Source organism: Lonchura striata, chromosome 13 (genome assembly GCF_050655825.1).
Source record: "Lonchura striata isolate lonStrDom1 chromosome 13, ASM5065582v1, whole genome shotgun sequence".
Taxonomy (NCBI): Eukaryota; Metazoa; Chordata; class Aves; order Passeriformes; family Estrildidae; genus Lonchura; species Lonchura striata.
Genome location: NC_140715.1, coordinates 15,404,907 through 15,431,302, shown reverse-complemented (window position 1 = coordinate 15,431,302; position 26,396 = coordinate 15,404,907). Strand labels below are relative to the sequence as shown.

Genomic DNA, 26,396 nt, shown 5'->3' with positions numbered 1-26,396 from the left:
CTTCACCTCCGGAGCCCTCAAGACCATAGATATTCTTGTGCTTTTTTTTTTTGGGAACCTGTCAAAGAGAGGGGCCTCACAAGCAGCAGTGAAAGAGGACGAGGGGCACAGGCTGCAGGGGCAGGTGCCACAGACTTCATCATCTCTGCGGGGGAGGGAGGAGATTGTTTGAAACAAGTTCTGCTGCTTTCCTTATCTGCAAGATATGAACAGGGATCCCTTATCTTGCTGAGGTGCTGAGAAGACTAATTAGCATTTGCAGAGTGCTGTGGAACACAAAACATAAAGCAAAGGGCTGCAGTCCAGCAGGCAGGGAAGCTGTGAGCATGGATGGAGCAGAGATCCAGCAATTCATGGTGGAGACCATACTAGGAGATGGAGAGGGTAGGACTGTGCTGGTGGACACATGGCCAGACACAGCATTTGCTGAGCCAAGATCATGGCTAGCAGAGGCCATGCACGCCTGGCACCCTCCAGGGCACAGCAACATAACCAAGGGCACCAGCAACACATCTTGTGGCCTTCAGCTGAGAAGAGACAAGACCCCTTGCAGGAAAACCTCACGGCATCAGCCTGGGAAGTGGAGAGCAAGTGAGTGCTGCTCATCCCACGCAGGAGCTCAGCACGAGCAGTGGGGGACACTGGATACTGCCTTGGTTCACAGCCGAGCCTTTAAAAGCTGCTGACAGATGTCTCAGACCTCTGGGTGTCTCACAACTCTCCCTCTGCATCTGTTTGGTGGCAGTAAGTAATTTCAGCTGCACTAGCAGTGCCTGAGCACCTCCTGAGAAACAGGGCCTCTCTGTGTGAGGGGACAGACAAAACAGCTGCAGCAGGAGCCAGGGCTTTAGTGGTGTGAGGCTGGCACGGGGACAGCGGGCAGGGAAGCAAGGAGCAGCTCTGCCTGCGGCCACAGAGCAGATGCTGGCACAGCCAAGAAGAGAAAAGCAGGTCTTGAGTTTTGATCTGCTGCCTGCAGCCAGAACCTGATCATTTGTCCAGGCAAGGGGTTGCCCAGCCACGAGGAGATTATTCCTTAGCAACCAAGAGGATGAGGTACAGGTGGGAGCACCCACAGCAGCTATCACAGCCAAACCCTTCCCGAGGCTGTGCCACAGCCAGAGCATTCCCTGGCTTTGGACACTCACTCCCAAATGCACCTGACAAACACCAAGGGCAAAGCTGTGCAGACACCTCGTGCCTTCCAGCTGGCTGGGACATAGAGCCCTGGGGTGGGAGGCTCACAGGGGCATCCAGGTGAGCAAATGCCTCTTAGCCTTGCACCAGAACCAGACAGTCAGAGTGACAGTAGATCCATAGCTAAATGTCCTTCCACCTCAACAGGGACATCTGATGTAGGACCACTGAACTCAGCCAAGGAGACATATCTACTACCTTATCTGGGAAAATGAAATCAAACACCCAGCAACTGGTTTTCTGCCTTTCCTTGCATCCAATGGAAATTCTAATGAAATTTTAGGCAAGGTAAATGAAGAGAGGGACTATATCTGCAGTGCTGAGCAGAGACCTGGCATTACTGGAGAAATATCTGTACATATAGCAAGAATGCTGTAATGTCTGCTCCAGGTGTACCACTCATGTGCAATGCAGACAAGGGCTCCAGCAGCAGCTGGGACAGCCTCAGAGGGCAGCCCAGGCTCCCAGCAGGAATGCAGAGTCCTCAGCTCTGGCACACTGTCCCTGACACAGCATCCCCTCCTTACCCAGCAGCCAGGTCGACAGAATGGAGCCATCCTGCTCCCTGCTCCACAGCCTGGCACCTACCAGAAACTGCTGATAAAGGTGGTTCCAAGCCAAGAGCCTGGACTTTGTGCTGAAGAGGCTGAGGCAGGGGCGCATGCTCTGTGATGTAGGTCCTGACGGGGCTGCAGGAACCAAACCAGTATCCCCAGTTTCCCCAGAGCCCTGGCAGGAGCTTGAGGGTGCTGTATGAGACAGACAGCCACATGCCCAGCGGTCCACCAGGGTCCACTTCACTCTTCTGTCTCCAAGCAATCCTCCCTCCTTCCCACACTCCACAGAACACTGGTGGCACATGTGAAGACTAAAGTCATAACCAACACAACAGGACACCCGCTCTGGCATCAAGGTTTTTAGGTGAGAAAGAGCAAATGCAGCTTGGGCAAAGGTGAGCTGAGAAAAATGTTTAAAAATGTTTCTGTGTGGGATTATCTGTTTTCCCAGGAGATAGGTAGCTCCTTCAGAGTCATTTTGTGAGGGCAGAAGAATCCCTCCTAGGGTGCTGACACACAGGAAAGATGTGGTGAAACGGCACCAACCCTCAAAGAAATTCCCTTAAGACAGCCCCAGCAGGCAACCCGCCACAGGCAGGCAGACCAGGACCCCACTGTGGCTGCAGGAATTCCCTTCCTGGCCAAAAAAAATACTTAGGGAGCCAACAGAAAACAGCTCCAAAGGTGCATTCACCACCTTCTCAACATGGGAAACTCAGGCCATCAATCCTGTCCCTGTCCTTCCTCCAGGCCTCAAGGAATCTCTCTCAGGGTGACCTGATCTGCACAGCTGCAGGGGCATGACATGGATTTGGAGACTCTCCTGTGGCACTGACCACTGTCCATTAACTCAGTGCAGCACTTGCAGTCTGAGCCTGACCAAGCCATCCGAGGACACAGCTGGTGAACTTCCATGTCCACCAACAGCACACAGGGACATTTTTAGGACCAGTCCTGCAGGCCAGATATGACCCAACAGTCCCTGCTCCCACCAGCAGCCTGCCTCTTGCAGAGAGTGACAAAGCTTTTCTCTTTTTGAGTCCATCCCAAAGAGGACCCCCTGAAGTTACAAGCAGAGAAACCTTGGGGGATGAGCAATCACTTTATGCCCCTTTTGTGGGTGCTGCACCTATTTCTGCATCAGCAAGAGGCTGTGGTGGGCAACACACTCTTACTGTGAAGGGGCTGGGAAGCATCAGCAGATGGGAGGGGACCTCAGCCTCCCCAGGGAGCCATCTGGTAGCACCCCTGTGTGCAGAGAGGTGCAGATATAGAAACCAATCAGCAGATCCACCCTGCCCTGCCTCCCAAGGAGCTGCTCCCAGCACAGCCTCAGCCTGGTGCCAGAGCTGAGATGGGAAACGCTGCTGCAGCTCCACACACAATCAGAAAAGCCTGGGATTTATAGCACGGACTGCTTGGCATGCACTCACATTTTGCTGAAGGCATCACAAGGCACACAAAGCCAGAAAGGTCCAGGACAAGCTCAGCCCACAGACTGCACCTCCTCTAGGAGGTTTGCAATGTTTTACAGCTCTACCTCCCCCTGAATCTCAGTGGCACATGAGTGAGCAGAGGGGGAAACAAGGGAGCACTGGATGGAGTTCTCCAACAGCTTTAAATGAGATGTTATCACAAGGACATCTTCCAGCACAAATGCCTCCACAACAGGGGCTCCCACCTGCTCTTGGGGACTGCAGAGAACTACAGCCAGCCCCAGCACTCACAGCATGTAGTCTCACAGCTCCCACTGGGCAGTGCTTGGCTTTGCTTACTAAGGTAGGAGGAGTATCTGCAGCACCCCAGCAATATCACAAGTTTCCTGTATGTGCAAGAAAAACTGCAGAAGAATGGCCAAGGTCAGGACCAAGCAGAAGACTGGATCCTTAATGTGGATGGCTGAGCAGGATTCAGGTTTGTAAAGCACAGGGGAAGCCTGCTCAGCTGGAGCAGGAGATAAGCTGCAGGTACCATGGCTCAAAGCCTTCCAAGCAATTTTCCACAGCTCCTCAGCAGAAGCTCCACTGTACAAGCCCTACTGTAACAGCAATGGAAGCAAGGAGCTGCCTACACCTCTCTGCAACGTAAGCTCTGCAACTGCTGCAAAGATCACTCTCTAAAAATAACTTCAAAAAGGGCATCTGACAGCTCCACGGAGAGAACAAGAACACTCCCACCTGGGTGTCCTAGGCAGCTCCAGGAGCTCAGGAGTTTGACCTGGGAAAGTGCAGGGAGGTAGAGGACAGCACTGCCACAGGCTGAGTGTGGGCATCTGAGTTATAATCCCAGCTCTCCAAGACCTCACATCCCTCAGCTGATAGTCCTGAAAGCCCCGGAAGAGGAGGAGCAGCTCAAGACATGTGCAGAGCCCACCTCTGCTGAAGCACAAATGGGCACAGATCCCCACAGAGAGCAGGGGCTCCAGTCAGACCACAGCCCTCCTCAGGGAGCTGAGGAACAGCAATGTTCCTTTTAACACATAAACTGCTACAAGCTCTACACACATGCATTATCTACAGGGTCTGACATTTATTTTCAGAGCAAATGAGGGGCAGGGAGGGACTGGACTTACCAAAAGTGCATGATCATCTTCACGGCAGCCTCTCAGTCCAAGACAGAAACGCTTCAACTTCTGAGCAGCTACACTCCAGAGGAGCGGGTTAGGAAACGTCGACAAGCATTTCTAACATTAACACTGTCAGTGAGGGCAGCCTGGATTCTTCCTGGCACAGACAGCTACTATTAAAGGTAGCAAATGAACTCCTTCTTAAGGGCGAGTGACATCTTTCCACTGCCTTTTCAAGCAAACCTCTTCCCTGAAGAGGATTTCTAGGAAACTCCTGACATACAATCCATGCTCACAGCCCTGCACACGATCCCTGAGATGCCAGGCACACACAGAATGAGACGCACATGAACCACCTCCCACCCAGTTTTCTACAAAAAAAACGAATCCTAAACTAAGGATTCAATCCAGGGAAAACCAAAGGGTTCCCAGAACCAAGAAGCATGGCACAGGGGACACAGCCAAGGTCACCCAGCTGACCAGACTTCAGAAACTGTCAAAATGAGGAAGCTGGGCTGGCTCAGGCCCCCACAGCTGCTGAGCCACTCTGTTCTCTCTGAGCACGGAAAAGGTACCCACCACCTCTGCAGGAAAAGCTACTCCAGAACCAGTGCCTGACCCAGTACATCTGGTGCAAACACATCTCCAGCTGGAGGAGCATGTCACCAGCAATTCTTCTGCCAGCATGGAAGGCAGAAAAGCCTTCAAGGACAGCTGCAAACACTGTCAGGTTAAATGGTTCAGGGACAGGGGCTGGAAAAGCCGGCAGCGCTGCAGGGAAAACACCGTGTCAGTCTGGGCCCCTGAGAAAAGGCAGGAGTTGATCCAGCTGCTGCTCTGGGCACGAGGCACAGCAAGGACACCTCAGTGCTAGGACAGGAGGCCACCTGAGGCAAGGCTGCAGCAGCCCAGGGTATGCAAGTGAGCCAAATCGTGGAGGAGATGGAGGGTCAGGCCCTCCTCCCAGCCATCTCAGAGACCAACTGATAGTTCACACCTTAAAATCTAAAATCAGTGGTGGGGGAGAGGGAGGGCTGACATGGACAGGAACTACAGAGCAGCACAGGCAGACACTAGGCAGGACTCACAACTCCTTATAAAACAATAAACCAACCCAGCCCACTCACCTTTGGGGACAACTGATTTGTAAATTAAAAGGGGGTGTCCACCCTCCAGGAGGGATCAGGAACAGATTCCCAGTTTCCTCTGCTCCCGTTCACCTCTGCTGCACGGTTCTGCCGGTTCTGCCAGGCTCTAATGAAAAGCTAGTTAACAGTTAATTATTACCCATTCAGACACACGATCCCCTACTCTGCCGGCTGGGAGGGATAAGACAGTCACGTGATGCAAAAATCCCGACCTTATGAAAGCACAGGCGACTATATTTAGTTGGAAAAACGATGACCTAGCGAGCCTGCTCCTCCCTGGCCCCCCCTCGGAGGGGCCAACCTGCCACATCCCAGTATCCTACCTCCACGGCACCCGGAAGATCTCATCCAGCAGGAGCTGCAATACACAGAACAGGGACACCTGGCACGGCAGCAGGCCCTGTGTGAACGTCCAGGCTATCCCGGGTGGAGGGGCCAGGCCAGCACACAGCCCCAGCTGGGGGACCCTCCCTCCCCATCCTCAGCGCTCTGCAGCAGGTCACCTTGTCAGCAGCAGAAGCTGATAAGCACCAAGAGCAACAAACAGGGGCCTAGCCCAAGGTCCTGGACCTTATCTTGAAAGCAGGAGGCACACAGGGAACCTGACCAGTGTGACCAAGCATAGGAGAGCATTCTGCAGCAATGCTCCAGCTGCTGGCTCCTCCATGCCCAGGGCTGGTGATGCCCAGAGCTGGTGACAGGAGTTTGACCCTCTGGATCAGTCTACCCCTCACTCCTCAGGGCTGGGTGACCAAGACAGACACTGGTGTGCTGAGAAGGGAACAAGAGCCAAGCAGCACCACTGCTGCAGAGAGATGGCCCTAGAAAAAAGATGCAACAACAAAATCCAAGAGCATCGCCTGCTCCGTCTGCAGTGAAAGAGCTTCAAAGCAGAAGAAAAACAAAAAGCCTGAGGAACAGACATCATTAATCTCTTGACATCAGCAGAAGGGTGCTCTCTGCCTGGATCCTGCTGTGGCCGGCGAGCCAGCACAGCGCCCAAGGCACGAGCGAGAGGAGGTCACTGCACCGCTGCCGAACCCGTGCTGACACCATCCCTTTCATGGCTGTCAGCCTCTTCTGCAGCTGCATCTGGGGACTTGGAAGCTGACAAAACCCTTCTTAGGAAGCATCTGGTACATCTCACTGTAAATATTTAACAACAAAAAGACAGGAATTGAGAGCCAAGCGCCTGCAGAGACCCTCCAGCTCCAAGCATTCACACTGTCTAGGAGGAGACTGTGCAGCTCCTACAGTGCCAGTGGAGGGGGAGACGGGTTGTACAAGGCAAAAGTGTGAACTCTGCACAAAATATGCCTCTGGAAAACCTGTCATCTCAAAGAACAGAATGGGTTTCCAGAAAGGAGACTGTGATGTAATTCAAACAGCATCATTCTGAGTTCCTCCCGCTGTGATTCCTTGACCTTCCTGGCTACTTTGGCAGAGGCATCCCTGCAGGACCAGAGTGTCCCCTGAGAAGTGGCCACTTGCTAAGTGACCACTTAACCTCGCCCTCAGCCTGCACAGCTGCAAACCTGCCTCCTTGACTGCACAGAACAAGAAGAGACTGAACAGCAGCTCAGCTTGTGAGGTCAAGGAACACAAAGCCAGCACCGCATAGAAATCCAGCTCCATCTCCTGGGGCAGGTGAAAGTAATAGTGATTTGGTGGTAGGAGCAGGTGCAGCAAACTTCCCCAGGAATTTAGGGAAGTCATAGCTACACTAAGCAGGATGTCTCTGTAAATGTGTTGAAGTAATCTTACAGTCTCATAACAACCTGGATTAAACTGAGCACAGGTATTGGGGCTTCCTCCTCTTGGTGAATCCAGAGCATTAAAATCATGACAAGGCACTCAAATATCCCTGTGATCTCTGAGAGCAAGCAGAAGGGCAGCTTTTTGTTCTACTTCAGGATTACTGCACCTCAGCTGAGCTGATTTCAAGGCATCCTTTTACACGCAGAAGATGCACCATCCTCACTTATGCCTCCCACATGAAGCAAGATGCAGAGACATTCCAGGTTTTTCTAAATAACTGATATAGCAAGTCTGAACTTCCTGGGTTCACAATCACATTAATCCTGCTGCATAAACCACTCTCTCTAATAAAGCTAATTCCTGTGCTACAGGTGCCTGCCTCCCATGTCAATACACAGCATAAAAGAGTACAACACCCTAATCAGACTAAGTCTTCCCAAAGGAGTCAGGAATAACCAATTACAGAAGAGTGCAACCTAGCAGTTTCCTAATTTAAAAATCCATCTCCCCTCCTTTTATTTCTAAAGGATTAAAAACCAGTTCCTTGCAGTGGTAGTATCACCCTCATCTCTTTATGGAAAACTTCACAGTGTTTAATTCAAAGAGGCATTTATGAACTCAAGAAAGATATCTCAGACACTGCTGACAGTTGTACAAAATGATCAGGTCAGGGTGCAACAGATGAAAAAAAGTCATCAGGAGTGTGAAACCAAGACAGAGCATCACTTGCTGCTCTGTTGAACACCAGCGCATCCACAACTGCACCCTGCAGTCAGCTCTGGTCTCTGGAATTCAACAAGGGCACAGGGCTGTTACAGCTGCTCAAAGAAAAGCAATTAAACCATCCAGAGGCAGCTCCTTGAGAGGTGAGACTAAAAAGGCTGGCTTCTTCCACCACGGAGAGGAGGAGGGCTGGCTGCAGCTTGTAGGAGGCCAGGAGGGCACAGCACACTAAGCTAACAGGAGAGCCACTTGAAGTGGCAGAAGTATTCCCTTCCAGAGGAGGCAGAAAATTGCACATAGTAGCAAGTCCTTGGAGCTGAGCAGCATCGGCTCCCTGGCAGAAGAGTTTGGTGTTCAGAGTAAAGTCCTCCACAGACATCCAGCTGCAAATGTGCCCTCCCAGTCCTCCTCTGCAGCAGTGGGAATGTGAGAGTGTGTCCCTCAGCTCACCAAGCCCAACTTTGCATCTCTCAGGGGTGTTGAAGTCTCTCAGCTTTCCACCTGAACTCCAGATCACATGGTTTGCAATGGCTCCTTCTGAAAAGCACCCTACAGCTGCCAAATCCTGGATGTGGGAGAGGAGGGGACTGAGGCACTGCTGTGCCAGACAGAAGGAAAGTGAGGCCTCTCTTCAACAACTGCCTTATTTGCAAACACTGTTAGGTAACTGGGATGCAAACACTGCCATGCCTCCACCTCCACGGTGCTCCCATGTGACACGGGGATGATCCAGCTGAGGATCCAGGCTGAGGGCAGGCTGCCACAGGCATCCCTATGCTAACAAGCAGGAACATGCTCTGGGGCACACTATAGCTACTGTGCCTACAAAAGGGCTGAATTTTGGCTCAGGCACCCCTCACCTATGCAATTCCCAACCCTGATACTGCAACTCAGCATCTTCCATCACTCTGCTAACCATCTCCTTGAGAGAGGACCAACAGACTTCTCATCTAGAGAGGAAACCAGCCATGCAGACACACCTGACTTCAGAAGACTAAGCTTAAAAAACAGACCCCTGATTACATGTGTGGGAGTTCTGGTGACCAGAGTAAATTAACTCATTCAATAGCCTCAGCAGTGAAAAGGAGGTGAGGGAGTCAAACCCAAGCCTCAGGAACGCAGAACAGCTCTGGTGGTAGGAGCAGTGCCACTCTGCCTTTGCCTGCTGCCTTCACACTTCACTGTGTTTGGAGATACCATGGCTTCCAGATAAGCTTAGTGCATGGGAAGAAAAAGCATGGCACCAACTTTAAGGCTTTTCTGGAGAAAGGTATGAGAAAGACTGCAGTGTCCTGTGCAGCTACCATTTAGAGGAATCCTGTTTCAGCTTTAACTTATCTTCTAAAAAACAGACAGAATCGTAAAAAAAGCCCCAAGCTCTGTAGGTAATGTTTTCTACAACACTGCTGACATATAACAAACACTTTCTGAAGCGCTATCATCTGCTGCAGACACACACTCATGCCCCACCCTGGAGGCAGCTGTGCAAGGTCCCCAACCAGCTGGAGAACAGAGGATGGAGTAGTGCCAAACAAAGGACGTGTCTGAGTTCACAGCACAGGCAGACAAAACCCAACACCCAAAGAAGATAGATCTTCAGCAAGGTGGAGAAAAGCCTCCTACAAACTCAACAGATGGGAATGTATCTTTGCTCTTCAAAACCCTAGTATTTCACTCTTACATGTTAAGATAGCAAGAAAATCATGAGGGACTTACAAATATGGAATCAAAGCCTTAATCCAGTGCATCTAGTTCTACACCACGGCTTTGGTAGCTGGCTAGAGCTCTGGAAATGCATCCACAACTTCCATCCCTCTGTTCAGTTCAGCAGCCTGAATTACTTCAATGTTGCACCAGACATGTTACACCAGACCACTCTAAACCAGCGAGTTATTTTCCCTGAAATAAACTTTAAGACACCAGAGCTGATTTCCATACTTCCAATGCCTCCACCATCAACAGTGATTTATCCTCACACCATCCATGAACTGGTGAAATGGGATCCCATGCAAAACCAAAGATGGACATCAGAGTTGGACACGGTGACGTGCCTGGGGTGACACAAGCCTCAGTCAGGCACTGACTTCCATTCCCAGTGCCTTTGCTATGGCACATCCCCACATGGCAATACAGCTTTGAAACATCAGGCTCTCACTGACTGATCACGGCTTAAAACACAAACATTTCCTTCAGTCTTGGCACTTCCACAACATCAGCCTGGATGAAGAGCTTCTGGCAATTTGGGAAAGGCAGGAATTGAGATTATCCATATTTGCTTCTGAAAACTACATTACTTCCTGATTTGAAACCTCCATCCAGAGCAACCTCGCTATCCCAGCAAGGCTGCACACACCACTGGGGCCAGGAAGTTTTTTCTTTGCACTGATGGCAACACAGTGAGCAATTTGGTTGTCCTTAACAGCAGTACTCAACAGCAACACACAGACTACAAGCCATGGGGGAGGTCTGTGTCTTCCCAAAATACTGCAAATTCAAATATATATCCTCAGGTTCACAGACACATCCATCTGTATACAGGTAACATATAAACAACAACAATCTGAGTTATATTTGCATCTTGACACATCAGTGTTTTCAATTATGTGTGATGAGCAAGACCTACAAGTTCCCAAACTCCTTCACCCTGGACATCCAAATTTGCTATGCTACAATGGATGGGAGCAAAGAACCTTCCAGCTGTTTAGTCATCACTACATGAAAGCATAAAAGATGTCACTGCTATACAGGAATGACCAAATAGTAGAGGTTTGTTTAGGAAGTTCTTTTGCTTTGGTTTTCGGGTGGGGTTTTTTCGGGGTTTTGTTTGTGGTTCGGTTTTGGTTTTTTTTACATTAATGTCCATTGCATATTCCAGACTGTACATTGCATGTACCAGTCTTGTACATCTAGTTAGCTCTGACTCTGAAGTAAGAGAAATGCAGAGAAGGAAAGGGAGAAGGAAGTTTGAAGAGCTCCATTTTTTTTTAAATACATACCAGACTGGCCATCAGTTGGAAATATATCTGTAAAAGAAAAAAAAAAAAAAATCAGTATTGGTTGCAGCTGGAGTGCAAATCATATTTAAAAGGTCTTTTCTCTCAATTTGTTTGCTTTAGCTAAACAGAGGAAGTATTTTCTTAGAATCTCAAGTTAAACATCAATCCAGCTTGGAACCCACCTCAATTCAACCACTTGTTGTGAGAAAGATTTTGAAGGAGTCTGTTTACCCGAATGTGCTGCTCTCATAAATAACCTTCTGGATTGGTTTCTAGCAGACAGCAGTGAGCAAAAAAAAAGGTTGTTGAGATGTACAAAGACCCACACAATGAGCTACTTTGGTGGCAGCACACACTCCTCCTGAGCAGCAACATCAGATGGAAATCTACAGAGAACATCTAACAGGGAGCACAGGTGGAAGCCAAGGCAAAAGCCAAGTGAACATTCTTCTGATTGTCCTTGGTTTTGCAGCCATGGGGGACATCAGCAGCTGTGCCTGGCTCTAACACAGCAGCTACACCAGACACACACCCCCATCACCAAATGGACACCCAGGGCCCTGGCACATCACCCATCACACCAGGAGAACCCCTTCCCTTTCCCAGCTCAGGAGTCAGCAGGCACAGGCCACTGCACAGGACAGACTGAGTCTGGAGGGTTCAGACCCCAAAACAGATTATGTAACCTCCCCAGTCCCCCAGGCTCTTTCCAGTTGGAGGTACAGGAGGGCCTTCTCTTGGAGGGCCTTATGTATTTCTGAGATGTTTATTTAAGTAGTTGGAAGGACCAGACCTAATTTAAGGAGCACACAGGACAGTGTGTGTGGAAACCCCCGTTGATAAGGCTTCTCCGGAAGATATGAAAATTACTTTTGAGAGAGCAATACATTATGTTTTCTTCAAGGATCCTGGAAGAGGAGGGGGAAGGAAGGCTGCCAGCAAGGCAAGGTCCTCCTGGGACAGGGGCAGGCCCCTGACTTCTGCTTATCAGCTACCCAAAACACACAATCAGCTGGAAAGTCACAAGAGTTTCAGCAAGGACTACCCCTCAAGCAGGGCAATGCTCTCTGGCCTGGGCTCGGCTCATGCAGAAACAGCAAAAACACTCCCCTGCCAAAATAACTTATATTTCTCTTCCTTTTACTTGCATCACGTTCAAAGCATTCTCAGGCAGGGATGCTTTCATCCCACATAGGAACAGGAAGAGCCAAGCAGAGCAAAAATACCCAGAAGTTAAATCAAGACTCTCTCTACCATTATTACACAGTTATGATCTGTGGCCATTTGAAGGCATGGTATCAAGGACAGCCCAGCACATCCAGAACAGACTCCAAGCAACAATTTCAATCCTTTGCAAGCTGCATGTTCTACTGCAATCCTCCACCAGCCCACGTCCCTAATGCATTTAAATTTTGTATTTCTGTATGGTCACTTAGGAGTTCAGGCTTCTACTTCAGCAAGCTGAAACACCCTGTACTTCACAGAATCATAAAATTGTTAAGGTTTGAAAATACCTTTTAAGATCTCAAGATATAATTTATTTTCCTACTTGGGCTTCTCTACAAATGAACAAGGTGGTAACACTGGTATCCCACCTATTTGGATCAGCTGTACCAGATGCTACCAAAAACCAAAATAAACAACAGCACCACAATGGTTGATAAAATAAATTCCTTTGTGCCAGCCAGGAATTTAGCAAAGCCAGGCTTTGGCAAACGCTCCCCTTGCTGTACCCTGAGGGGTGCAGTTCTCCAGTCTGCATTCCTGCAAGGCCATCCCACCAACTCTTCATCAGAAACACCACAGCAGAACCAGCCATTCACACCAGGTCCAGGCTCTAGACACCACAAATGCCACCAAATCAGGCACAGCTGCAGGTGGCCCCTCAGCAACATCTCCTATCAGACGTGTCACCACCACAACTCCAGACTCACATTCCCTCAGCTCACTGCTGTATTCCCCACTGCCCTGCTCAGCTCTAGATGCACAGCAAGGTTCTCCTGGCTCCTCCTGAGCTCAGCCATGACTCTAGAGCAGCTTTGTCACTACATTTACTGGAAAAGCAGTGACTCTACTCAGTGGCTGAGGTCAGTAGAAAGCAAGGACCATGTGTGACAGCTCACATTCACCTCAAGAGGCTTGCCAGGGCAACTCCTGTCAAGGAAAGACACTTGCATCCAGTGCTCAGCCCCCTTGTCTGGGAGAGACTGCCCTTGTCCGACTCATCACACCTGTGAGTAACAGAGTTGACTCCAAGCTCTCCAAAGCACACTGAGAACACTCAGCTTGCAGGCAGCTTTCCCCAGAGCTGAGAACAAGCACAGAGCAGTCTGCAGGACTCGCTTTGAAAAATGGGGCTGCTGGGAGGACACATCTGAGGCAGGGCTCGTCAGGGACCAGCAGGCACAACGACCCTTTGGGACACCTTTCTCCCCTGCAAGCACAAGTGACTAAATTAGAAATTAGCCTGCCAATTAAGGGCAGCACCTCAGGTGCCCAAGAGAAGTCTAAATCAGGCAGAGCTTTCTTTTCCCAAGAAAGCCATGGTAGGGAAGCAGTCAGAAAGGTATGTGGCCAGCAGGTAAACCCCCATGGCTGCTCTCCGAGGAGCCCATCTCCTACACTGCAGGACTGAGACTGCCTGTCCAGGTCTGTTCCCTTCCCAGCCCTCCCAAGGCTAAAACTCAAACACAAAGAACATAGGCACAGGGACAGTTTTTTTTGCTCCAAGTCCCAACATAGACAGGTCAAGCCAGCAAACCAGCCCCACCAATTCCTCTCCACACACACCTGCTACCTCCCAAGGCACCCTGATGTCAGGGTCCTGATGCTGCAGGACAGTGCTTCACAGCAGCTCTCCACCATCCTGTCAGCCACCAGCTCAGCAGCAGGCAATCCCTACATGGGACCCAGGCAGTCCTGCCTGCAAACATCCTCCCAGCCATGCCCAGCCTGCCCTCCAGGCAGTCCAGTGGGAAGGAACAAGAAACAACAGTATCTCAATGCAAATGAGCAGACCCTACAGTCTCACACTTCCTCCTCCTTCCTGCACACAAGACACTTTTGTTTCTCAGCATGCACCCAAAATCAGAAAGAAGTGGTGTCTGAACAAAGGGACCTGCAGTCACCACGGGAACCAGTGATCTCTTCACTGCAGCACCAGGTACTCCCCAAGCCTGACCACTCTCCTCAGCCCTGTACAGAATCCATGCAGCCTACATCATCTCAACAGAAAAACACATTCTGTGGATCTTCCTATTATCAGCAAAGCAGGGTGGAGGATGGAGTGACGAGGAGGCGGTCAGGGGTGTGTATGGCAGCTGGCAGGATGTTGGGACAGGCACAGAGCATCCCTTTCAGGACCATCAAGTGAAGGTGCAGATGTGGTACAGGGGTGCTTGCTCTGAGCACCAATACCCAGAGCTACTGAACACAGCCCAGGAGATATAACTAAATTGAGGGCAGTTGTCCTTATTTTAGGTGGTGCTGGGGGTGGATCTCAATTTCAATTTTTGCCTGATGGTATTTTTACACAAAGGAGAAAACTATATACTAAAATGGGGCATTTAAAGAGAAAAGCTGATACATCCACACACATACCCCTTTCCCCAGGGGCTATCTGGCTACTTCTGCTATTCAGGTATCTGGGACAGGTCCAAAAAAGTCACCCCATTTATGAGCCCCCATCTCCCCTCTGCTGCTCTCTGAGGAAACACGCGGCAACCACGCTCCTCTGCCAGCCACGCTCAGAGTGCTGAATCCACAGGAAGCCTGTCTTCCCCAGCTCAGGAGCCACAGCCGGGAAGGGACCTCCACCCCCCAGTGCCTGTCCACAGCCCCCCTTTTCCAGTACGGACGCTGCTTCCTCCCTGCAGGGCCCGGGAGGCAGCGGCTGAGGAGCAGCTCATTATCCCTGACGCAAGAGAAACGCTGACTCGTTATTACAGCAACCTGCAGCCATAACTGCCGAGGGGCCGCGGCCGCAGGCCCAGTGCCAGCAGGAACCAGCTCCCTGCTGGCCCCCCACCTCCCACCATTACCCTTCTGCTCTCCCAACGGGAAAAACGAGCTCAGAGTGCTCCATGGCACCTGCCAGACACCAAAGCACACTGACCAGCATGCGCTGGGTGAGGGCTGTGCACGCACAGGTACCAGCACAGCGATGACAGCCAGCTCTCGGCAGAGCCCAGTGGGACATGGGGCTCATCCACACCGCCACAGGAAGACACCAGCCGATTTGTTCTGGCTTTTGACCCGTGAAGTTGTAACCAAATCATCCTCCACGTTTTGCAGACAAAAGACTTGGATGTCAGCAAAAAAAAAAATGACCTCTCCAAGGTCACCGGGGGACTCGAAGCAGGGACGTGACCAGAACTCGATCACAATGGCTCGAAAGCTGCAGGGCTGCACTGCCTGCCCAGGAGAGGGACTGGGGAGGGAAGTGCTGCCGGATGACAGGATCGATTGGCATCTCTCCTCCTAACCTGACCTGCAGCCCAGCAGGGACGATCCAGGCACGAAAAAGGTCCAAATTACATAGTCCAGCATATACTGAAAAGAGACCAGAGCTGCTCAAATCTCTTCTCTGCAACATTTCAGTTCAAATCTCTGTCACCTGGCTCTCCCTCGGAGGCCACGCAGTGCCTGCACAGGTTCCTGAGACAGTTACAGGCCTCTTCAAAGCAACACCCCGCAGAAAAGGGGGTGAGGTCTGCTAGGGAAAAGCAGCAAAGCAAGAAACCCTAAACCCAAAGATTAGCATGGCCAATTTTATCCCTCCCAAGATCTTGTTTGCTTCCTGTTCCCCTCCTTTGTTACCTGCTGAGCAGGATTGGGGAGGGTCCACTTCTCAGTCACCCAGATCATTCCAGCTTTTTCCAGCTGCCAGGTCCATGCTAACACCTCCCATGCCTCTCAACTTACTGTAAGATATTTACCCCCTCAAACAGAAGCTGAAGCATGAGACGGATGGGTCAATCCTAACATGATGCTGGCTAGGTCCCAAGACAGCACTAAGAACTGTGTAAGAGAAACAAAAAAAAGATACTGAAGAGTTTATCCCAAATCCTCTGCAAGGGTATCCAGACTACCAGTATCTGCTAAGGGGTTTTCTGTTCCCTGCCCAGAAAAAAAGGTTAGATTCATTCTTAGGCACCCCTATCACCTACACTGGGCTCAAGAGCTGCAGCCAGTGTGAGCTCTAACATCAATTTCCCACATAGAAACAAATGCTCAAAATAGGTTTTCAGTGTATAAACAGCTGTGCATTCGGTGCAGTTTAGCTGTGGTGCCCCTGCTATCTTCATGTGCTTAATCACAGAGTTTCAAGAGGAACAACCCTAGGGAAAAAAATCACCTATTCCAAAATCAAAGTGTTATCTGGGATAAGTCCCTAACTAACGCCACATACTAAATGAGTACCTCAGTGGTGATGCTTAGTGTCCTCCAGCCCGAAGGGAGCAGTGCAGACCCAGCAGGGCTGCAACACTAGCTGAACACACAGTCACCAGCAGGACCAACACTGCACCTGGCAAAAACACCTTTCAGAGATCCACATGGATGGAAGAAGGTCCAGGGCTCTTCTCCAAGCACCAAAGATACCAATGGGGTTCTTGGGAACCTGACCAGAAGAATGAGAGCTCTCCAAAAACAGTCCTGCGAATTCAACACTCACATATGCACAGGCACACAAGGAATAACTGGAAGGTCACAGGCTGCTGTTTCTCCCATCCACTTATCAGTGCCTGCACTGGAGGGAACAAACACTGGGTGTTCTCTCCTGTTAACCCCTTCCCCTCATCTCCAAAGTGCAGAAGCAGCAAAGCACCGCTGCTCCAGAGCATGAGTCTCAACATTCCCAATCATGAATTCAACAAGGGGCATCAGAGAAAGTCCAAGGCAACTTTAAAGATGCTTGATTACTCTTCACATGGAGCAGCTGGTGGGTGACCCAGCTCTCAGCATCACATTCTTTAATCACCAGGAAGCCTGGAGTGATACCACTTGAGGCCTTAGACCTTCCAGGAAAGCAACCCTACATGATTCTGGTCCAAATGATCACAGTCACCCTCACCAAACTGCTCTTTAAGCCACTGGATATTGAACAGACACTAAAATTTCTGGCACAATCAAGTAAAATACATGTCTCAAAGACTCTTGTTTAAATACAGGAGTCATTTTGGGGTGGCCGAGAAGCCAGCTGGATCCCACACTGTGGAAACTGATACAGGATGGTGTTTCCCTCTGACAGGGCTGTCACACTCAGAGCTGCAACACACTTTTCTGCTTGCACATCAAGGACAGACCCAAACTCCAGAGAAGCATTGCCCAAGGACAGCTTAGCAAGTAGTGGGCAGGACAGATCCATCTCCATACAAGGGAGAATCCATTAATGTACCCAGAAATCCAGCAACTCCATGAAAGAGGATCCCAGTCCACCCCCTCAAACCTCAAACGGACCAGTATCATGGCAAAGCCCAACAACATCAGGCAAGGATGCCATAAATCCCTATGAAAACCCCAGAAACTGAAAACTGCAAGGCTCTCTCCACCTTTGGGCTGCAGGCAGAGGGCCAAGCAGGGGGCTGTAGGATACGCAAGGCTGCACAGCGAAGACGACATAATTAAATCTCTTAACTGAATTACAAATCATCAGACACAGTCTGAGGTGTTCCCTCCCTCTGGCCCAGGCTATCTCCTTGGTTTTAATCAAGCACAGCCATTCCAATCACCCTCCAAACTCCATGCTTGCTTGGTTCCACTCACTGCTGACAATTACATCAACTCAGATTTCACCTCCAATTGAAGCTAAGAGGGTTATCCTACTGCAATCTGCCATGTCTCCTCCAAATCATCTCCACAATTGTCCTTATGTTTAATTTTAAAATTTAAAACCATGGTGGCATTTACAGCAAATTCCTCCCTGCATATATGCAAATGTCACATTCATCATTCCACAGTTAAAAAAAAAAAAACAAAAAACAAAAAACCAAAACACAAAAACCCCCAAAAAGCCAGCAACAGTGAGCTTGTAGAGACTGGGAAACCAAAAGAAAAGTCCCCTTTTTGTTCAGCTTAGTGAAAGACCCTCTGAAGTGGCAGAGGATTTCTGAGCACTCAGAAGATGCATGGAGATCATAGCTGGTATTCCCCTGAGCTCTCAAGGATGAGCTGGGAGTTGGGAAGTGAAATTCAATATGATTACAGTGAAATCTCATGCTTTGTCACCTGAGCACATGGTGGAGACACCTCCGTGATTCGCTCTTCTCTATTGCTGGGTGGAACCTTGCACACAAATCCCATCACTCTTCTGTTTCAGTCACAGAAAAAACCTGATCACATTTTTGGGATGCGCTTCTCCACATTTCCTGGTACTACAGACACATCATTTCTCAGCATCACACATACTGGTGTCTCTCCTTACACTTAATTCTTCATTCTGTTTTTCCCCTCTACTTTTCCCCTTCACACAGCCTTGCAGCTGACCTGCCAACCTGAGCCCACCTGGAGGTAACAGAGCTATGGTAAAGTGCTTCAGTCACTCCTTTAGGTGTCTCTTTTTGTGCTGAATGAGGCCAAGAGAATTGCTTTTTGTTATTGTGGTTGTCTTTATTTTCAGTAGGCTCGTTCTGTGAGGTCAGGAGAGCTGACACAGACTTTTTACTACTTGCAAGTGTAACCTTTCCAGTTACAGCAAAGGCATAAAAATTGCAGAGAATCCTAAGGGTCCTGCAGGAATAAACTCAGTGCTTCTTTAGCAAGATAAAATAATAAAAAAAAAGGAAGATGTGACCTTGGAGAATCCAAATAAATTAATTTCCTGTAGTTTAAGTGAAAGCTGGCTTATCAAACATTTGAGTGTTTTTTATTAGCTGCGAGTTCTCACTATTTTATTCTGTCACTAGCTTCATCATCTGCAAATGTGCAAACCAGACAGTTTGGTAGCTAAGACTTGGTAAAATAATCACTAATTTACATCACTGACCAGAAGCTTTCAAAAGCACAGTCATAAAGAAAAACAAAATAAAGGCTGTGTGATTTAGTGTGAAGGCTGAATATGTATCTACTTTAAAGACAGTGCTCAGTATTTAGTAGCATACCCACCTCTAAGTTACCAGGCAGGTAAAACACCAATCTCCCCACACACCTTTTCTCTTACTTTCCCATCAACAAAACTCTACCCTTTCCTCATTTTTGTGGTTTTTCCAATTTCATACTTGTTTCCCCACATATTCAGCCAGGAAAAAAAAAACTCACCTCTTCTCTCAGTTTTTTTCACACTCCTTAAAAACTACCTTATGCAGCCCTGAAAACCCCTGTTCTCTCCATGCATTCACACTGCAGGCGAGTTAAAGAAGTCAGATGACTGGCAGGAAAGGAGAAGCAGTAAGAATCCCCCCGGCGCAGCCGTGCCCTGCAGACTGCAGAGTCACTCTGCAGGAGCTGCACACGCTGCCGCTCAGCTGGAAAAACTCAGCTGGCAAAACGTGCTGAGCGCTGTGCCCGGACAGGCTCCGAGCTGTGCCCCCACCCCCGTGCCAGGGAGAGGGGGCAGCCGCCGTGTCCCACCTGCCGGACCCAGCTCGGGCTCACACAGGTCCTCCCCCAGCAGGAAGGACACACAGCACATTTCCGCCCCGTCCAGCTTCTCAGTCCTGCTTTAACTCTGCCTCGTGTGTCAAGGACGTGTGAGGTTCACAAGCCTGCCCCAGCTGAGCCCCCATTTCTCCCGGCTGCCACGGTCACCAAAGGATCACAGCAGAGCTGACAGAGATCAAACGAGTGACACTGAGGAGCACCAGAGATGCTTCTCCTCCAACATCTTCCTCGTGGGGCAGGGATGCCTCTCCTGGGCCCCATCAGCGGCCAGGGCTGCTCTGGGGAGCAAGTTGGGAGTGGAGAGCAGCACCTGCTAGAGCAGCAGGTTGCAGACCTGTTCCCAGCCACTTCAAGGGGTGTCCAGCAGGAAGCAAATGTGCTCCCCAGGAGCACAGGTCAGGGCACGCTGTGCCTGCCAGCACGCTGTGAGTGTCACACGTACTCTGGAGGAACCAGAGAAACATTTTCTAGATCAAAAGAGCAAAGGGCATTTGTGTCACCTCTGAATGTCACCACAATTGGATTGAGTGGCATCACACCAACAACCACTCTCTTTGACCACTTCTTAAGGAAATTAAGGTTTCCACCTGGCTTGCTGTGACAGAGCACCCAACCCAGCCAGGGCCACCATGGTCACTTCCAACACACCATCAGTCTGCAGCAGAGAACTCTACCAAACCTTATGGTTTGTCACCACACAAAGGAACAAAGGACTCAAACCCACAACATAAAAATAAAATCACAACCATGCAGAGCACTGAACCCTGTTGCATGTTCCCCTACAGCCCTGAAACACAGCCCTGGAAGTGTCAAGGGAAGCTTCTGGTCCTAAGTCAGCTTTGCTCCAGAAGGACAGTGAAGGTAACTCACTGATAAAGCAGGTATTAGATCAGCCAGTTCCCAGCCTTTCCTCCCTTCTCCTTGCATGTCTCAGCAGAACACCCCCCAGCACATGTGGCTTTAATGCTGCAGGAAGAGCTCTTGATCCTGGCAATACCCACAGCGAGTGTCAGATCAACGCTGGGCAGAATGACCCGCTAAGGATGGCTCCAGCAGCTCAACCAGCACCATCAGCCTGTGCAACACTGAACCCAGCAGAGCCACAACACATCACACACCAGTTTGCTCGGGAAAGGCAATCCACCCCCCCCACACAAACTTCAGTACAAATGTGTGCTCTGATAGAGGAAAGTTCAATTAAGAGGATCTTCTGGGAACCTCCAATTACAGGATGAGCCTCCCTTTAGAAACATGTTGATACTTGACCACAGTTTCCACAACCTTTCCCAAAAACAAAAGTTTATCTTGCACAGCATTAGAATTGCTATCAGCAAACCTATTTCCACCAAATGCCTCGTGCCAGTTTTTGTTCCATAGCTGTGCAACATTCATGTGCACACCCACTACTCTGTTTGCCAAGCAATCCAACCCGACCCCAACCCAAAATTTTCCCCACACAGAAGTCTGGTAATTTATTTATTCAAGGCCAAATTAAGTTGCCATTTGTTCTGGTCGCCCATTAGCATTACCTAAATACGCAAATAGCTAAGTTCTCCCAGGACTGCACCAACTTCTTTGAAAGTCTTATTTTCCCTTTCCTCTGACCTCAAGTTGTGCAGCTGCATCATCTGATACAAGATATTCAGATTAACCAGTTATTTCAATGCAAGGAGATAAGTCTCCCAGCTCCATTCAGATCTCACAAGGACCTGGACCTGCAGAATGAGTGGAACCAAAGACCAATTTCAAGTGAGGAAAGGAAGAAATGCAGAGCTGGCCATGCCAGAGACCACAGAGTGGATCCAGAGATCCACCCAGAGCTTTAGCCAACCCCAGGAGACAACTTCTTGGCCATGAAAAGCTCCACCTAGACAGCACTATTACCATGGGAGAGCTCAGCCGGTATCACCAAGGTTGCATCACCTCTTTCCCCAAGCTCCCTGTGTACACAGCAAGCCAGGGATTTGTCAGAGCCAGCAGTGTGGAGACTCAGGCCCTTGGTAGGAAGTTAGCAAAGGCTTCCATAATGCTAAGATGACCAAAGGATAAGTAACATATTAAATACCATAAGGTAAATGTGTATTGCGGTTGGGAATGAACAAAGCTCCTCTGACCCAACTGGACCTAGGGAAAGAGCACCTGTAATAACTGTGAGGGTTAAAATGTTCAGTCTGATCTCAACAGCAAGAACAGCTTCCTACTAAAATGCCCATTCCTTATTTTGCCAAACAATCACAACCACAGAGATGGTGTTGGAGATTCATTATAGTCTCAAGTATGTAAAGAGCAACCTAATTCTATCCAAGTCTGCAATTGGCATTGTCCTGAAGATAATTTCACACTGTTCAAGCACAGTAAAAAGATCCAGTGTCATAATTTGGAAGGGAGAGCAGAGCATTGCACCCCAGTGCCCCCATTTCCAGTCCTGCTTTCTGGATTCAATTTGTCTTCACATTGGAATGAAGTCCCTCTGCTGCCCCAGTCGTGATGGAAATCTCCATGGCACAATGAGCAATATGAAAGTTTAAAAGAAGAGCTGTGAGGGTAAGGAGATGGCTGGAGAGAATCCTTCAGCCACGCCTTGGACCTGGCAATCTGGAACTGGAGGTCGCAGCAGAAGCAGGCGCTGAAGCCCAGCAAGCAGGGCCAGTGAGTCAGCTCCCAGGAGCTGTGCTGCATTCCCCAGCCTTCTCTGCCCGAAACAAACAGTGCAGAACAGGGCAAAGGTCCAGCACAAAGCTGAAGGGCAAAGGTATGTGGGGGAGGGAAAACACTAAGCCTCACGGTTTTTTTTGGAGCAACAAGTTCCAGTTGCCTTCATCCTCCCCAATAAGATGGGAAGAGTTACTCAAACGTTGAGTTGTGGGATTGAACAAAAACAGGAGTTTGGAGAGAAAACTTGGGGTGGTGGAAGGGAGACCTCCTGCTGCGATAGCAGCTCTGCTGCAACAGCCAGAAGAGCTCCACAACTACATGCCACGACAGAGTGAGAATTGCCCAACACTTTGGAAATAGGTGTGTGCAGGACTACCAAGCTAGATACCTGAGCAAGCAGATGTGTGTGTCTACTCTGAATACGAAGAAATGCCAATGGTAAAGCAAGCTTCCCATCCATCTTATCTCCTGTACTGAAGGCTGATTTCAAGGAAAGCCCTATGGGGAGTTAGTCAGCAAGGGGTGAGATGCTAATGAATCTTCCTTCCCTTGCCTTCTCCTCAGTACCGGTAGCCAAGTCAGACTCTGCTCAGGCATAAAGCAACATGCACTCTCAACAATAGCTCACCCCTGGTGCTTGCTGCTAGCAACTAAGGTGTGCCTTCTTGAAAGTACTGCTTATCCACCCAGCACGTTTGCCAAACAGCATGCAGGAAACTCTACTCAAGAAATCAAAGCACCTCCTGCATCTCCACTAGGAAATACACCTCTTCCCCTGGCCAAGAACTTACAAGGAGAATTTTAAAAGTTAGCCCAGGCAAAGCTCAGCAATTGCAGTGCCAGTCATTAAAACCTGCATGTTCTTACTTCCAAGATGTAAATGGCTTTAAAAATAAAGAAGTGCCAAGTGCCTTGATGCAACATTTCTTGAAATGCATCCAGCAGGTTTTCAAAACGGGGTGCTGTTAACACCTGTCCACACCAATGCTTGCATCAGCATCAGCCCTGGTGCAGGGCACAGCGGAGGAGTACAACATGTTCCAGAAGGTCGAGCTGTTTTAACTGCAAGCCACACTTCTCATCTACAGAAGAACTGAAGAAAACACTTTGAATTTGGTTTATAGCCAGTAGTGCAAAGCTGGTTTTGCCAGAAAACGTTTCCTTCACTACTACAGACACACATACACTACCATCATGTGTCAGTCAGGCTGCTGGCTGCATTTATTTACATGATAAGAAGAGAACATGTAATAATGAGGGCATGGTCACACAGACCTTGCTACTAGATCATTAGAGAGTAAAAACGAGGCATCATTACAGTTCTGCAGTGTCCCTCACAAGCAGTCAGCAGTGTCAAGTACAAGCCCTTGCCACACAGGACAGGACCATGTGTACTCAGGACTCAAAGGATCCCCCTTCTCCCCTGACAGGAACACACAGGAATTAAAAGGTAATGTGCATCTTGTCAAGAAACCATGAAAATTTTCTGGTGTGCCGCTCCAGAAGAACCTCAGCAGTATCACTGACATCTAACTCGACCTAATGGTTGCCCCACTTACTGCCAAAGCCGTTGTGCTTTTGGGAGGTTAAGAAGCAAGAAGAGGCTTCACTTCAAGAGTCCTCCTTCCTGAAAAAGCAGAAATGTTTGCTCGAACATCCCATTATATTACAGCCTTCACTGCCAACTTTGAGCATAAAAATACTGCAGCAGGTAGGCATGGCACAAACTTCTAAAGGTAAATCCTAATCCATGAGAAAACGATCCTGTTCTTCAGTCCCTGTGTCAGGCCCCAAATGCACTCAACTAGCCCAGCAGTGGCGAGTCAAACAGTTCAAAACAAGCTGGTATTTCGACCACCTGGAGGTGGTGTTAAGCTCTTCCCTATCCATAGTCCAACACGGACAGCAGAAACCCACCAAGATCTTGCAGGCAGCTGTTTTCCCTGAGCTCAATGCTTTTATTTTTCAAGCACCAATGCCAACGCAGGCCATTGCAGAATGCAGGGACACCTAAGGAGAAGGTCTTGTCCATTAAATCTGCTCTGTGGGTCTATAATTAATATAATCATTATAAAAAAATTAGGGCTTTCAAAGCCTGTAAAACAAGTCACAGAAGGATCCCTTTATCTTTACAGGCCTGTCTTCACTACGCTCTCTGGTCTCCTCACTACCTCTGGTGGATCAGGGCTGCAAACATTTAGTATCTCCAGCACACAAGCATTGCACTGGGAACACTGCTGGATTATGAGCAAAGGCCTTGTTAAGCTCTGCTAAAAACCCAAAGACTTACAGTAGTGACTTTCCAGAGTTCAGAAGCTCTCAATTCACTTCAAGCATAGAAAAAGAGTGGCTTTCCTTGGGTCATCCTCCTGGAGGTCACTACAACATCACAACAGGGCAACTCACCTTACCAACCGATTCTTTCACACAAATTCACGCTCCAGATCTTTTTTGTCAAGTGTCTGCCAAAACAAATCCTCCACCCAATGGAATGAAGACACAGTATGAGCCTGCAAACTCTACAAGAAGGCACCTGGGTGCAGGGCTGCCAGGCAAGGTCAGCTGCCAGCCTGCCTCTCGTGGGAGCTCACCAGCAGTGTTTATTTTACACGTTTTCTCTTCTGCTAATGAACACGCAGCAAAAGAAACAATGGCCCAAGAGAGGAGAAGCAGGCAGCAGCACTGGGGGCACTGCTGGAACCAGTCGCTGCCACCAAGCGTCCCAGAACACACCACTAACAAATTCAATTTTTAAACACCTCTGGGAATACAGAGACAACTGTGCTGGGCCCAAGGACAATTTTGAGCGTTGCCGCATTACTCCCTTACCCTACAACTGCGTGGACACGCTAATGACACAGCCTCACTCTCTCCCTCAAATAATCATCCCAGGAGTTGCAAAGGCCCCCTGCTTGTGCTGGGCAGCTGCATCGTTGCTGCTGACTCTGACAAATCACACACGTTTGCAACGGATGAGGCTGGTAATGAATCTGGGCACTCTTTACACAGGAGACTCAAACAGGAACACTCAACCTTGCAGTTTTGCGTTTTTTGGTTTATTTCTCGGGATCGTTATCTCAGAAGTCATCACAATAGAGTGTAACCTTCACACAAAGGAGCGATGTGACCAGTTTTGTGTCATAACGCACGAGGTGAATGCAAACACCAACGCTACCCTGGATTTCCTTAAGCTTTGCTTATGTCCATGACTACAACGACAAACCAAACAATCCAAACACAGACTTCTACCTGGCACGATTAACTTGTCCTCTTTACTTCCAATTAAGATGACAGCTTTCCAGGTAGAAATTGCAGAGCTGTCCATCTCCCAAAGATCAATAACTCGGATGAATCACCATGCTAGGTAGTAACAGTTCTTACAAAACACTGGCATGTACAGTAATTGGGAATCTGACGGCACATATGGCAGCGTGATTTCAGAGCTAACAGAGACAGGTAGAAAAAGATTAAGTCTTTCCCAAACAAGACGCTTAGTGAAAACTTCTGCGGTTTTCCCCTACTCCCGATTCACTTGAAGCAGGTACGAGAGGAGCGCAACACCCATCCCGACAGGCGAGGAAATGGTGTTCTGCAGCTTCAGCCTTTGCTGACGACAGCAGCGGGTTCCAAGCGCGATTTGGACAGCGCAGCCCCTCCGCTTCCCTTTTCGGGGACCCCCGTTCTGCACCGCGCCCGCAGCCCGGGGCAGCGCCCGCGCCGGGCAGAGCGGCGCTCGCCGCGGCCCCGCCGCCATGAGTCGGCAGAGAAAGGCGGCGCGGCCTGCGCGGGGAGCCGCGGCCGCGCACACGTGGGCAGCGCAGGCCGCGGCCCGGGCCAGGCCCCCGCGGGGGCGGCGGGGCCGCGCTCCCGGGGGAGCCGCACGCCGGGAACCGACCACGTTGCCGGCGCTGCTGCGGCGGAATGCCGGGAGCGGGAGGGGAGGGGGGGCCGCGTGTCCGCCGCCGGGCCCGCCCGCCACCACCGCCACCGCCGCCGGGCCGCCGGCCCCTCCGCCCGCCGCCGCATGGCCGGGCCGCGCTGCTCCCCCCGCCTCGTGGCCGCGGCCGCGCCGCCGCCCCCCCGCCCCGCCGGGCCCCGCAGGCCGCGGGCGCGGCCCCACGCCGCGTGTGCCGCATGGCGCGGCCGCCCGGGGCGCGGTCGGCGGCGCGGCCGGGCCCCCCCGCCCCGCTCCCGGCGA

At 50.0% G+C, this 26,396-nt stretch overlaps 1 protein-coding gene across 5 annotated transcripts in view; it reads right to left on the bottom strand.

Moving 5' to 3' along the window:
• The window catches only part of LARP1 (La ribonucleoprotein 1, translational regulator), a 45,367-nt gene that overhangs the window by 18,558 nt on the left and 413 nt on the right, over positions 1 to 26,396 (bottom strand). For 2 of the 5 annotated variants that reach the window (XM_021552108.4, XM_021552107.4), the window contains exon 2: positions 10,946 to 10,972. In XM_021552108.4, the coding sequence (XP_021407783.2) occupies positions 10,946 to 10,972 (27 nt within the window). The other 3 variants (XM_085591433.1, XM_085591434.1, XM_085591435.1) reach the window with 3 other exon arrangements.